Source organism: Cyprinodon variegatus, unplaced genomic scaffold (genome assembly GCF_000732505.1).
Source record: "Cyprinodon variegatus isolate N-32 unplaced genomic scaffold, C_variegatus-1.0 Scaffold856, whole genome shotgun sequence".
Classification (NCBI taxonomy): domain Eukaryota; kingdom Metazoa; phylum Chordata; class Actinopteri; order Cyprinodontiformes; family Cyprinodontidae; genus Cyprinodon; species Cyprinodon variegatus.
In genome coordinates, this window is record NW_015151309.1 from 196,533 (window position 1) to 211,717 (window position 15,185).

General features: G+C 37.8%; 1 protein-coding gene and 1 long non-coding RNA gene across 3 annotated transcripts; one reads left to right on the top strand and one right to left on the bottom strand.

Moving 5' to 3' along the window:
- Positions 1 to 3,935: 3,935 nt before the first annotated feature.
- On the bottom strand, positions 3,936 to 9,576 carry LOC107099301. 2 transcript variants are annotated; one of them, XR_001481939.1, is made up of 4 exons: positions 9,364 to 9,576; positions 7,535 to 7,568; positions 6,166 to 6,299; positions 3,936 to 4,436 (listed from the first exon to the last, which is right to left on the bottom strand). It is a non-coding gene; the product is annotated as an uncharacterized LOC107099301 (long non-coding RNA). The 2 variants fall into 2 exon arrangements; XR_001481940.1 differs by lacking the exon at positions 7,535 to 7,568 and having other exon boundaries at positions 3,938 to 4,436.
- Positions 9,577 to 10,304: 728 nt separating this feature from the next.
- six2 (SIX homeobox 2) lies at positions 10,305 to 14,027 on the top strand. The gene is made up of 2 exons (XM_015397355.1): positions 10,305 to 11,187; positions 13,271 to 14,027. The coding sequence occupies exons 1-2, from the start codon at positions 10,628 to 10,630 to the stop codon at positions 13,581 to 13,583; spliced, it is 873 nt and encodes a 290-aa protein (XP_015252841.1). The 5' UTR covers positions 10,305 to 10,627; the 3' UTR covers positions 13,584 to 14,027.
- The last annotated feature ends 1,158 nt before the right edge of the window (positions 14,028 to 15,185 follow it).

Consider the following 15,185-nt stretch of genomic DNA (forward strand, 5'->3'; position numbering starts at 1 on the left):
AAAGACCTCTTATGAAATTACTCTCTCATTAGATTGACTCCTCTGATTAGATACCAGGCTTTGATTAGCCATCTGCTCGCCTCTTTGGCAGAAGTATGATATGATCAGAGCTCATTACACTAGATCCAAATATGAAAGCAATCTAAAGGCTTTGGTTTCAAAATCTGATACGTTGTATTCAGTTTGAACTGATAAACATTCTTCTGCTTTTCTGGAGTAGATTCAGTGCGACTGCGCATTATGTTGTTATAAAAGGAGACGTTGTGTAACATACAATTATTGGTGCATCACATTAGATTGATCAAATGTCACGTTTTTATACACCAACAGTTATGATGTTTTTGTTGGCGACGGAGAAGCTAGTGATTCAGAGGCAGATGTTTACAAAACTATTGACATAATAAGCCCCTGAAATTGCTCTGTGTTTTTCTGTCTTAGCCCCATTCAACATTTAAGATTCTCAATGCCTCTAACAGTTAAAGCTGCCCAACTGGAGCTCATTGAGGGCTCTGTGCTGGTATCAGGAGCCGCCACAGCGGAATGGACATATGTAGCAATTTATCACTTGTCTCTCAGCACATGTGTGGGTGGCCCGCTGAGGGTATCATTGCAAATTGGGAGCAATTGACGGTAATCCCCTCTTGCTTGTGCAGAAGCACATCATCTCTCTGTCCTCCGGCAGGCACTTCTTCTCTGGAGATGACCTCCTGAGCTGGCGCAGAATTTTGAGACTGCTTGAGCTGTATCATTACCAGCTCATCTGGAACTTTATAAGAATCTGGAGGGGAAAACGCTGCACTCTCACGCACATACAATGCCTTGTAGAAGTATTTGTAGCCGTTAAACTTTTTACAATATGTCTTGTTAGAACCTTGGTCTGTTGGGATTTTATGTGACATATAAACACAAAGTATACCCTAAACACTAATTGGTCAATACAGCTTAAAAAAAAAAGGTTGAATTTGACCAATCTAATTGGTAGTTCTGTTTCCAATCTTTTGGTTAAAACAACCAGAGGACGAAGATGTGGAGACACCAAGCCATCTCTATGTCTATGTCAGATGAGTCCAATCTGCACAAAGAACTAAATTGTGCAGATTGGACTCACCTGGTTCAGTGGCTGGGCACAACAAATAAATGACATAGAGATGACCTGATGGCTCTACATCTCCCTCCTCTGAAAACAACCAATCTGATATGGTAGTGTTTTTTAATCATTCTATATTGGCTAATCAATACAAAGTGGTGACTTTGACCAGTATATTGGTTAATTTGTTTAATGACATTGAAAGCTAGAGCTGGGGCTTCAACCAACAACCCTTCATTTGCAGGGAAGACTCCTGCATCCAACGCTGCTGTCACCCCACAGTGATTGGATTTTAATGCAGGTATTTCTAATTACATAATGTTACAACCAGGGATATCTCAAAGATTTGCACACTGCACATCATTGTAATTGTTCTCTTGTCCCATAACTACTACAAACTAAACTTTACTACAGCCAAAGTCAATTTAATTAACCATTAGTTAGAATTTTTTTTTGGTTGTTTGGTTAATCAATTAGATAGCTTGATCCAAACCGTTTAATTGGTCTGTTTCTGACCAATATATTGGTAAATCTAAGCAAAATTGCTTTATCCAAGTGTGGTCACACACTTTGTAGGGCAACCTCTTTCATATCTATGATTGGTTTGCCAATTTTTGTTCTTCAAAAGTAATATCAGACTCAGTCAGACTATCCTTGGATTTAGGGCTGGAATTTTACTAGACCCCTTTTACTACAAATATATGTAATCTATTATTTTGTAGGTCTGACTGTATATCTAAGGTTCTTGAAGGCTCACCTCATTCTTTAACTAGTCTTGTTGGGTCTGACGAATGTTCCTACTGGACTGTTTCCCTGCTTCTCAGTCCCTGCTGAAGAAAAGCAAGTATACATTATCATGTCCCGACCAAAGTCATGCATGATGCGGATGTTATGTTTAACAGGATTCAAAATTTACACGCAGAAGAACTATATGTAGTAATTATGTTACCTGACCAGCAATTGGTTGCAGGCTGTTCATAAAGGGGTATCATAGGAGTGGAGGCAACATCTTCAAATTTTAACTTATAAAAACCTTGTAGAGCCATTTGTCTTTGTCCTTCCCTTTCACAATTGATGAACCAATACAAATTGCTATTTAGTTGTAAGACCACCTCTAGACAATTTATTGGAAATAGGAACCCAAACAAATGTGATTAATCAGTTATTTGTATTAAGTTTTATTACAATTTCATCTGCTGCTCTGTTATTCTTTTCTATTATAATTGTACAGTTTTTTGACTAGTTTTATAGGTTAGAGGGTAATCCACATATTCAGTTTCTTCCTGGTTTGTTTGTGAAGTCTTGTTAATGATCAAGTTGTACTGAGGAACAGATATGAGAAACTTTGATGAGCTTTTAACTGACTCAGCAGTCATCACCTTTTTCTATGAGTCTTTGTGGTCCATTAATATCCTCTGTACGTCCTGTTATTTCATCAAACATTTATTTCACAAAACATTAGTATTATGTATAGAGGGTGCTCCAAATGAGTCTCAAAAAGTCTCTGAAAACCAATGGACTTTGCTTTTTTTTCATTCTTTAGGTCTAAAAAGGGATAAAAAAAAGAAAAAATGCAACTATGAGGGTATATAATTTCTATTTTATTCTGTTACCTAAAGCATAAAAATAAACTTATTTACATAAAATATACCATCTTATCATCTTGAATCTGTCTATTTTTTTTTTTTTTATACATTTCAAATTCCTATGAGTTTTTATAGATCTATAAACTGATTGGACAACAAATTACCCTTTGGGGATTAGAAACACTTCTTAAGTTAACTTAAAAGTTAAAAAGACCTTTGCCCATCTATTGAATTTATTCATTCAATTCAAAATGTATCAAGTTGTGCCTATTATAAAAGGGACAGAAAAACAACAAAATCCAACAAAGTAAATATTTGTTTTAAATGTTAAGAATTTATAGATTTTTTTTTTAATCTATGTTAAAACCATAAATGCGAGTCTAGAAATTGCAGAATTGTGCAGCACAAAAATGAAACCTAGGACAGATGTGCATATTTCCATTTAGGTTGGAGTGCAGCTAAGGAAACGCCTACATTCTTAATCTTAATTATGTACAATGAGGAATGTAACTAATATATTGGAATATATTAATATCGCTGCACAGTTTGGGGCTCAACTTGAAAGATCAATTTAAAGCGCATTGAGTGAACTCTTGGATTTAAATCCAGGTTTTTCTTCTTATTTCTATGGCTGCAATGTTCTCAGTATGGGAATAATTGTTAGTTTCCTGAACAAAGTACTTGGTGGTTTGCAGGCATTTAACATATCCTGCAGGCAGAATTAAAAAGCCATCATGAAATATAAGGCTTCCACATAAAAAGATGCTCGGGGTCACATGAATTCACAAAGCAAACATTCCCCTCAATCTTCAAAGCATATCACTTGATGTTGGAGAATGAGCTTAGCACAACTATATGATGATGGATGATTTTCTTTAATGCAACAGAAGTAATTTACAGGCAGAGAGTTATTAATGGGTTTGCTAAAAGGCTTAACAGAAGAGGTTGGATAATTGTTCCTCTAAATGTAAAGTGTTGATCCAAAATCAAAATATGAGAGGAGAAGCAGAAAACCTTTAAATATTCTGAGGTAAAATAATAATGTTAGATAAATCAAAATTTAATGGTATCCTCTCTCACTGGTTGAAAAATTTGGTACTATTTGAGTTACAACAATTAATTTCTCTTTGATGCTAATAAGTATTTTTGAATTGAAACTAATATTAATTTGTAAAAAAAAAAAAAAAAAAAAAAACTTCTGTAGCAGTACTTGTATCTTTTTTTCTTGGGGGGGGGGGGTATTTTAAATGGTTAAGATTTAGATGGTTTGATTCCTTTTTTGTTGTTTGTTTTAATACAGAATCCAGATGCTTTGATGGAGAAAATTCCAAGCATAGAAAAATTAACCCTTAACCATGTTTATACCTGTTTTTTTGTTGTTTTTATGTATGACATTACTGCAGAGCAGATGAGCTTCATAGACTGGTACATTGTTTTCATTCGTTGTTTCTGCACATGGATTCTCTTATGGCCCAACAGTTTAAACTGGAAAATGTTTTCCACAATGAAAGATAACACTAGTTTTTGTGACATGAGAGTCATAGTTGATAGGCTGAAGGATGTATTATGATTATGTTTTCATTTTTGTTTAAGAAGATGAATATGAAGAAGATGTCCAGAACCGTAAAAGACAGGCTAGGGGTCCTCGACACAGAAGTCTGCAGTTTAGCTCCTGACTTACATCCGTTTCCTGCATGCTTTCCAGCTTTCTCACCCCTCTCCTGTCCGAATAAATGGATTCAGGGCCAGTAATGGGACACACCCTAAAAAAAAAAAAAATTTAGATTTAGATGAAACCTGAAACTACCTCATATAACTTCCAACATCAGCCTCAAACCCAACATGGCTGCCTCAGATATGAAACATTGTAGAAATGTAATTTCACTTCTAAAGATTTGGATCTCATTCAATCTTTTCCATTAAATATGTTAAAACTCTTCTTTAAATAACACCTTCAGATCAGAGGAGTACAGTGTTATAAGCTGGTATGAATATTTGTAGTTTGTTTAATGCTATATTGATTGGCTAACAGGTCAATAGATGAAAGGTGCCACCAGAATATGTGCCTGATTTTCTCTCTTTTGGTTTGGTGTATAATCTGATTTCTCAATGTTGTCGCCACATTTTTTCTTTCAGATATGTATGATCCATAAAACATTTTTATGGTTGGGTGTCTTTTGGGGGATGATGTTTTGCAGCTCTGTTGCATTCAACTTGTGCCGACATTTTTTCTGAGCAGTACTAAAGTCGTTCCAAGCACCATCTTTAATACTCTTCAGCCATTAAAAGAGGCATGGCCTCTGAGCGACGCTAAACAATGTTATCAATTTAATAAAATGTTTTAATACCATTTCATAAATTTTGTGAATCCTTTAACAGTTCATATATGCTAATTTGCGCAACACTTTTAAAACATTTATACTTGCTTCTGTATTTTCTTTAGACCACTGAGAACAGGCAATCCCTTAAAACCAAGAGGTAAGGACTTGCTCATTGTCTACTTGCACTTAAAACACCATCATGTGATGTATCACAAAACTCTTTTACAGTATCAGCTCAACCACTGACTCTATCAGAGAGGTATTTACAGCCCATATGGCCACTGACACAGGGTCAGGTCTTGTGTTTCATGTAAAACCGCAACGGGTTGTAAAAAGCTTGCATACAGAAATTAATAACAATTCAAGTATTAGCATGTTGCTAATTACTTTAAATTAGTTTTTTTTTCATTGCCCATCAATGTGTGAGGGTTAGGATGTCGCATAAGAAAAACAAAAATATAAATAAATGTTGCAAAAAAAAATAAAGAATGTTGCAGAACAATATGAAAAAATCTAATGTGAAAGCAATTAGAAACAATTATGGTTTATGCTTGTAGATTTCTTGAATTTGACTTAACATAATACTGAATAAAAATGGAATCCTGAAATTTAGACTTCTTGATCTGTTTGCTGTTTGAACTGTAATTGGTAATCATGATCTAGTTATACATCTTGCCTTTGTGCCACTTTGATGCAGAGCAGACCGAGGTTTATCTGATCTTGACTATTGGTCCCATGACAGTTTCTTACTCACAAGCCATAACAAAATTAGCAGAAGCAAGTTAACCTCCATCTATGCTTGTAGTTTACTGGTAAATCAGGGCATTTATCTAATTGCTTTGTATCCATAACAATTCTATCCTTAGAATATTTAGATGTATTAAAAACAAGCATGTTTCAGGCAACAAAACAACTTAATTCACAATAAATGTACTTTTCATCTTGTGCAAAATACATTAAAATGCATTTTAAGGATCTGTTATTTTCTCTATATTCTAGATGCAAAATATTAGATATTATTGTAATTTCGAAGTTAGGGGTATTTGAAGTAATTTTTGCAGACCCACTGTGCTGATGAACATCAGAGTTTTGACCTGCATGTCTGCACATTAGTTTGACAAGAGACAGGACTCAGGCCATTTCACTATAAAGGTTAGGAACCGTGAAATACCTGAGAAGTGCTGGAACCACTCTTCTTTCTAAATTACGGCCTAATGCATGCTATACAGTCTCCATGGTGGAGGGGGGAAACGCCTTGGCAGTCCATAAAGGGCTCAGTGTGCAGCTGAAATGACCGTGCGACTCCTGAAAATAAACAAGAATCAAATGGAGTGATTGATCGAATAAATTAAGGCGAGCAGCAAGCACCATGCTCTCTCTTTTTCTCTCACTCACCACCCTGCCACCCCTTTTCCCTGCTCCCTGTAAACACTCAAAGACAGACACAGCTACTCATCAGCCCCGATTGCCAGCCCTGGTAGAAAAACAGACACTTGTTGCAGTTTGCTCCTGATTTAGTTTGTCCACAACAAGACCGTGGAGTGAGTGGGTTGGTGAATACTTTCTGGTGGGTTCTTAAAGAAAACTAATACATGCTTTTTCTCATTGATTTTAATACCATCAGTACTAAAAAAAATGTTTTAACACCAATAATGATAGTGTACCAAAATTTAATGTGCAACTGAAAAAAATATACATTTGGTAAGTTTATATAGTATTTTTTAAATAACGGCTGATTATTTTGTTTTGCTAGTTTTTGTTACACTATAATTCAATATGACAACATGAACTACAGAAAGAAAACTAAACTTGCCCCCTATATGGCTCCTGACTTAGAAAAATCTAGATACAGCCCTGGTTTCTGTGGTTGTTTATGTTCTATGGTCCTCATCAGGCGATTGTGATCTTTTCTCACCTTTTAAATGCTTTTAAATTGCAAAGCAGGAATCTGAACCCCCCAATCTGATGAACCTGCCGTCCAGTCATAACCTTTATGAAATAAACCCTCACACAGGCGCACCATGCCCACCTCTGTACTCTGTCCCTTCATGACTGCTTAGCTTTGCGGTTTGCTGAAATCTTTACCTGGCCTCTGGGGTAACAAGATAGATGTAAACAGCCAATTACTGAATAGATCCTCATTGATACCTTCCCCTACCAGCATCCACAAAACACCAGGCTTTACCAATCCCTGCAAAACATACCCCCCCCCCCCCCCCCCCCCCCCCCCCACCCCCCCCCCCCCCCCCCCCCCCCCCCCCCCCAAAAAAAAAAAAAAAAAAAATGATAGTAATCAACTTAAATATGAGTTGCCTTATTTTTATGGTCTAATGGTCAAATCAGACTCTCACAGGCCTGAATCAACACTTAATCTATGTGAAGCACACACAACAAAACATGCACATCTTGCAACAATCAGCTCAATTAGTGGAGGACGTGGTTCAGCGTAGCTGAAATGAGCGGTGGGAGGTTGTGAAAATAAAGGGGGTTGGCTATTAGGGGAAACGTGATCTTCATTCATCAGCGGCTGTGGTAGTTACCGTTTCAGAGCCAGAGCCCTCTGATCAGGCTGATCTGTGGAAACAAGAGGTTTACAAACACTGTCAGGGGACAGACACAGGACCCCTGTCCCTGCTGGTCTACTCACACCCACTGTTAGTTATCTATATGCACAACCCAACACACTTATTCACATATATATATGTGTCGCCTTATATAATACCCTTTAAGACGTGTTCTTGCTTGGGAACGTATTGGTTGACAAGGATCCGACTAAGCTGAATTTGTTAAATATCAAACATGTCTAATAAACTTTATAATAATTTCATATTTCTGCACAAAAAAAAAATCACCTTAGAAAGCTGGGTGAAATGAATGTGCTATTTGAATGTTCTCACATGAGTGTTGTTCAACAAAAATAAGAAAAATGAAATGAAACGCGAGACTCCTCTGCTTACATTCTCAACAGAAACGCAGTTTTATTGATGGAGGCAACACATCCCTGCGGATGAGATATAAATGTATCATCTGAATGGCGCATTTAAACAGTTTGCAACATATGATTGATGCACGCAAGTGTTAGAGCGCAGAGTGTGAATTTCAGTTACTCCTTGATCAGTGGGAAAGTCTTTTCGATGTTTTGGATCGTATCAGTGGGGTCAGTCGGTCTGTCCACTACGCATAGAAAGGTAACAACAAAAATAATAATAGTAATAATTATAATATAATAATAGGGAAATAATTACATTAATTGTTCCAAATAGGCTTACTTTATTTATTTAGGCCTTTTTTATTTATTTAAAAAACATTATGTAGAGAAATTAAATTAGTCTCCGCGCTTTTTATTTTTATTTTTTATTTTTTAGACATCCACTATCTCTTTCATGCGACCCATGGTCCCTTGGCGATTCCCATTAATCAGCCTAATTCCCTTGAACTGCGCTTTAGGCGAAAACCAAGACAATTTATTAAACAGAGGGAGAAGACAGTTTAGGCGCAAGCAAGAATCAGGCTCTCCTTATATTACTATTCGTCACAGGTAATAAATGCGTTTCCTAATTGCGCTCGAAATCTTTTTTTTTTTTTTTTTTTTTTTTAGCATTACAGTTAAATGCCACGTCCTGTTGGGTCCTTACCGAAGGAGAAATATTAATGTGTTAGACTACCTGGACAACAACATGATTCTTAAAAAAAAAATAAAACAAGAAGAAATATGGTTTTCAAGGTTTTTGTCCTACTTAACGTTAATTTAAAAATACATTTTTCACACCAAATTAAAGAAATAAACAAATAAATAAATACATGAATACATAAATAAATAAACAAATAAATAAATAAATAGATAAAGCTATTATTTGTTTGAAACTGTATGCATTTATCAGCAGCAGAAGTTCGTATCGGTCTGTGAATTCCTTTGGCCAGTGCCTGCAGAGGTCAGTCAATATGTGACGAGTTGGGAGTGAGACTGTGTTGGAAATGCGCGTTTAGAGCGCGCGTCAGTGTGCGTTTGGTGAGGAACCGTGACGTGACACCGCCCGCCTGTGTTGCTGACAATAGTAACTGTAAAACACAGGTTCCAAGGTTAGACCATACAAATCTAGCAGCGGGTCAATCTTTGGCCCCACAGTCAATAACGCTCCTGAAATTCCGCCTGGTGTGTTAAAGGCTCCTGCTATAGGCCCATCTGAGTTATAGTGTAAACCAAGTTTTCCCTTTTTTTCCTTTTCATTCTCTTTTATATCTAACCTGTCTCTCTAAGTTGCATTTTCTAAAACTTAATCTTTTTTTATTGTCATTATCAATATTTATACTCGTCATTTTATTATTTGAACCCCTGTTGCAAAAGTAGTAGAAAGTAATCAGATCTTACCCTGCAACGTTCCTCAGGATCCTGCTTTCAATTACTCGTGACTTCCTAATCTCTGTTTTATAGCCATACAAACGTTTTTCACCGTTGACAGATGTCGTTTTTCTCCTCTCAGCTTTTATCCTGTCAGTTTTCTCCTTTTGCAGAGTCTGCAGCTCACTGGAGCTGCTTTCTCCATCAGGACCAGCGGGTGCACACCTCCAGATTTTTCAAGCAGCTGCTGCTTGCTCTCCATGATACACCCTTAATTTAAATATCCAGTGTCTCTGTTGTCACGTGGATTGAAGTAGCTTTGAAAATATATATATATATATTTTTTAAATATTGTAGAAAAATATATTTTAGCTATTGATTTTTTTTTCTTTTGCCACATTAGCATGCAGGCAGACAGACAGGTTATTCTCTTGTTTTTATTGTTTTACTGAGCAACAAGATGTACATATTATTTTTTCAACCATTTCTTCAAATCGATAAGGAAGCAGACTTGTTTTTTCCTTAGAGTGGCGGATCTTTGGATGATTTCTGAGCGCCTCCAGGTGCATGAGGAGAACGCGCTGCTCCTTTGGGCTCCTGCGCTCTGGCGCCATCCTTTCTTCAGTCTCAGGAGCAGCACAGTTCTCCTTCCCCCGCGCCTCCTCATAGAGCGTGCTCTTTGGCTGCCCGAGGTGTCTGTCAAAGCGAAGCGAAGAGTAATAAAACGTTTAAGAGGGGAAAAAAATCTGAGCAATATTTCTATTGGGAGGGCGGGCTGGACAAGCAGAGAACAATCGGCTCGACTTCGCCAAGGAGCCACCTCAAAGCAGATCGGGTTACACTGAGTGACAGCGTAACCATGGCAAATAATTTGACTGAGGCTATTGTCTTATCCTCGCCATCCCCGGGTCAGATAACCGACCAATCAGAGTTCATATAATCGCTTGTCTTGCCAGCTTAGAATAATATTATTAAAACGAGCCAGCGAGTCTGCTCTCCGGGAGTAGTTTGTGTGGAAGCAGCGCAGAAAAGGTGGAGACGGTCGGAGGAAAGAGCTGCACAGTTGTGTCTTTCTCCATAACTTCATGAGGAATTGTCGCCCGGGGTTCTGCATGGCTAAAAGGACACTGAGCTGGATGTTCCTTACTTTATGATCAGCTCCCACTCGCTGCTCTGCTGGGACCTTTTTTTTTTTACACTTGTGGACTTAATGCGCTTTGGTTTTAATCAGAGACTGAGAGAAGAGACTTGGAAGTGAGGCACAATCTAATCTGCACTGGTTTGCGTTGTCGCCATGTCCATGCTCCCGACGTTTGGTTTCACGCAGGAGCAAGTTGCGTGCGTCTGCGAAGTCCTCCAGCAAGGGGGGAACATCGAGCGGCTGGGGCGCTTCCTCTGGTCCCTACCGGCCTGCGAGCACCTCCATAAGAACGAGAGCGTCCTCAAGGCGAAAGCCGTGGTCGCCTTCCATCGGGGCAACTTCCGAGAGCTCTACAAGATCCTGGAGAGCCACCAGTTCTCTCCGCACAACCACCCAAAGCTGCAGCAGCTGTGGCTCAAGGCGCACTACATCGAGGCGGAGAAGCTGCGGGGCCGCCCGCTGGGGGCCGTGGGGAAGTATCGAGTCCGGAGAAAGTTCCCCCTGCCCCGCTCCATCTGGGACGGAGAGGAGACCAGCTACTGCTTCAAAGAGAAAAGCCGGAGCGTCTTGAGAGAGTGGTACACCCACAACCCGTATCCGTCCCCACGGGAAAAGAGGGAGCTGGCCGAGGCCACGGGACTCACCACCACACAGGTCAGCAACTGGTTCAAGAACCGGCGGCAAAGAGACAGAGCAGCGGAGGCGAAGGAGAGGTAGGAGGAAGCATCTTTAATTAAAGCAATTATAAACAAAATGGTGCCAACTCTGAGCCCCAATAACCCTGATGCGCACTTATGGAGTACTAAACAATCACCGAACTACCTCTGAAGTATATAAAAAGGTCCCTTCTTTTACTTTTATATTTTACTACATTTATTATTTTAACACAGTAAAACAGTCTGGCTTTAACTCCCATGCTTGTGTGTTTATGGAAAGTGTGCGGGTTGAGAGCAAGAGTTGAAAAGCAGGAAATTAAAAGGCTTGCTGTTAGGTAAATTACAAGGACATCAAAAGTGTGCGTTTACCTCCTCTCTTATGGAGTGGTAATTACACTCATCACACAAGGTTTGGCTTTCATATCAACATCTGAAACAAAACAAGCAAAAAAAAAAAAAAAAAAAATGTGTTTTATACTCTAAAAAGTATCACAGGATGAACACCAGTAGGTTTTCTGACAACATGCACAAGAGAGTTATATTGAATAAGCCCATGAGTTTTTCTTTTATTTATTTTTTCTCTGAGCAGTTTCTTGTATGACCTATTCTACACTTGAGGTCTGCAGAGAGGTGTTCCTCAGTCATGTGTGCGCCCCAGCTGGTGTCTTCTTTCACCCTCTGGCCACTAATTCGGGCTGAAAGCTCCACGTAAATCATGTGTTCGTGCTGAGAAAGGGCCCAGCGCTCACATACCATGCCACCTGTAACCTAAATTACAAACGTTTCCAAATCTCTATTGATTTATGCCCCCCAGAACCGGATTTATGGTCGCCTGTCACTGTTTAAGTCCGTGCAGCACCGTGGTGAACCGAGTCTTATTATTTCATGGACTCTTTAATTATCAGCCACGCATGGCTGGATTGCTGTTTTTTTTTGCATTAATAGTTGATCTGAATTACCCTTTCTGCATACATACAGCTAATCATAAAAGTTGCAAATATGCTATAAATCAGTAACTATCCCCTATCTGCACTGACAAAAATAAAAACTGTTAGAATTTAAGCTATAATTGCTGTAGAGATGTTAATTTAATTGGAACAAACGTTACCTGTAGATAAATAATGATAAAAAAAATATTACATAGGCTACTACAAGTTGACTTTAGCACTTATGATATCTCTAAATTTATAATGAAATAAAACGTTTCTAAATTTGAAATTTGTAAAAAAAAAAAAAATTAAAAAAAAATTACAAATTGTCAATCAAGGTCATTGGCACTGATTTCCTCAGGGTTTTAGAGGTGGAGCTTGCTATACTGGCTGAGGGTGCAATTTTACTGAAATGTCAATGCATTATTTATACTTACTCTAAAAAGAGGGCAGATACACTCTTTCCCTTGCAGCCGCAGCTAAGATGTGCTTTTTATTGTCAACAACTGGCTCAGGATTAAGGTGCAGCTTGCTACCAAATTCGCCCTCACTAAAATAGCTCAACTTAGAAACTTTTAACCAAAAATTCTGAATGTAAATAACCTTTTACTAAGAATATATATAGTTCTACATAAAGTAAACATACCAGTCTTCCAGTTTTCTGCTAGACATTGCACACAATGTAGAGTATCTGTTGACTGAACTAACAGCAGTCATACGTTCAGTTAAGTTCAGTTGGAGGAAGGGTGTTAAAAAAAATACCCAAATCGGTTTATATAATTATATTGCCATCAAACATTACATTAATGAAGAAATGTTTTTAGAAGAAATTTGAATTTTTTAAATGTCGAAAATGTCTAACTTTTCAAACAATTATTTTATAATGTTTAACTAAATAATTAAAATAAAAGTCCATTCTAATAACATTTGTCAGTATGATATTTTTCAATATTAATATTTAATTAGATTTTAACAAGGATTTCAATTACTAAAATTTAAAATGTTAAGCTAAAATAATTGCAATAAAAACGATTTTACACTCCTTATAAATTATTTGAATTGGGCTATGTGTATATTTCTTAGAGATAATAAGAAATATACTTTATGTAAGTTGTTTCTTTCTTTAATTAATTACTTTTCTGTGCTGTAAAGTGTTTGTTGAATAACTTTGCACCAAGCAAACATTTAAAAGTTATTTCTTTTTTCCGCAGGGAAAACAGCGAGAACTCCAACAGCAACAGTCACAACCCACTAACTTCTTCAATGAACGGAAACAAAACTCTTTTGGGGAGCTCCGACGATGACAAAACTCCTTCCGGGACACCGGATCACACGTCACCGAGCCCGGCTTTGCTTCTGGGCCCGAACCCCGGCTTACCGTCCCTGCACGGCCTTGCGCCCCCGCCGGGACCCAGCGCGATCCCGGTGCCTGGTGGCGCAGACTCTGTGCACCATCACCACTCTGTGCACCATGACACTATACTGAACTCTATGTCTTCTAACCTTGTGGACCTTGGCTCCTAGAAAAAAAAAAAAAAAAAAAAAAAGGACACAAGAAGGGAGACAAAAAAACTTTTTTCCCCTGGGGAATTGGTGGTAAGAGCGAAGCTTCAAGCACTTGCGGTAAGAAAGACTGGAATTCTGCTAAAGAAAAAATAAAAATAAAATAAACACAGCCACCGTAACAAATCTTCTGTATGCCATTGACATTAAAAAAAAACTTTTCCAGACACCTCTTCTTATCTCAAAATCTTCTTGATTGAGGGATTTTTTTTGCTTGTAGGCCAAAAAGCACTTAACTTACAGAAACTAATCAAGCAGGCATCAGGTTCTCACCAATGGCTTGAGCGCCCTTGAGGAAAGAGCTGATAGATTTGGGGGAAAAACTAACAAGGGATGTATTTCTGAATGTAACTGCATACTATCTTATATTGTTGAAAACAATAAGAATAAAGTGTCTTAATTCTGTACCGTTGTTATTGTAGGAGACTCGGTTTCCCCTGCCTGTATGTTTACATTGGGGTTTTGAGCCATATGCAGTCTTTCTGTTTGTTTGCTTTTGTTTTTCTTTGGTAATTCGATTTCTTTGTTTTTAAAGGAGTTTGGACTGATATTTTCACGTGTCTAATAAGAGCCGCGATGACATGAAGGCTTAACCTCTTGACATTATTATATGACGTCAATGACAACAAGTAGTATTTACATTTTTATTTGGAAAGAGACTGCATGTAAGCTCTGCGATATCCGGAGGTACAATGAAGCAACTCATATAGTTTCATATAAAGTTTCCAATAAAAAAACAAAAAGGAATCCACGCACAAAAATCGCTGTATTTATTTGATCCTAGACCATTAGTATTTATTTAAGCTTAAAGTCAACATTAATGTATTGCTTTATTACCAAAAATTCAATCAATAGATCTATCTATCTATCTATCTATCTATCTATCTATCTATCTATCTATCTATCTATCTATCTATCTATCTATCTATCTATCTATCTATCTANTCTATCTATCTATCTATCTATCTATCTATCTATCTATCTATCTATCTATCTATCTATCTATCTATCTATCTATCTATCTATCTATCTATCTAATAGATAATTAATTAATGTATCATTGTTGTATTGTATTTAACATTTTAAGGGATAAGCAATTATATTGGAGGTTTTTATTTCTTTTTGTTGTTTTTTTTTTTCATATTAACTTTAGGTCAAGGTTCATCGCAGTATTCATCTTAAAATGACAAATACGGAAGAGAGAAAAAGAGACTCTCCATCTAATACTTAGCAAAAGCAACACGCGTCAAGAGGCCGGAACAGAAGGCATGTGGCCACCAAACCAGGGCAAAATCCAGACGCGCATTTCCAAACAGGGAGAACCTTGATGTCGGAGTGATGACACCTTATCTTTCCGCGCTCAGCTGAGGGGAACAAAAGCTCCGTGATTGGGGCCTTTTTTTTGTCGATGGAAAGAAAACAGAAGTGGAAACTGGCGTTGAAAGAAGACACTTTGTTTAAACAGCTTCGGCTGTGAAAAGCCTTCAGCTCCTCAACCAGCCTGCAGCCCTAGATGCTTGTGGGGCGCAAAGCAATGTCTTCCATTACCAGTCAAACATTTTT

What these genes read in the sequence shown, in the direction of transcription:
- six2 (XM_015397355.1), top strand. Translation starts at nt 10,628, where the DNA reads ATGTCCATGCTCCCGACGTTTGGTTTCACGCAGGAGCAAGTTGCGTGC. An exon ending in GCAGCGGAGGCGAAGGAGAG is followed by an intron (nt 11,188 to 13,270) that starts GTAGGAGGAAGC and finishes TTTTTTCCGCAG; the next exon opens with GGAAAACAGCGAGAACTCCA.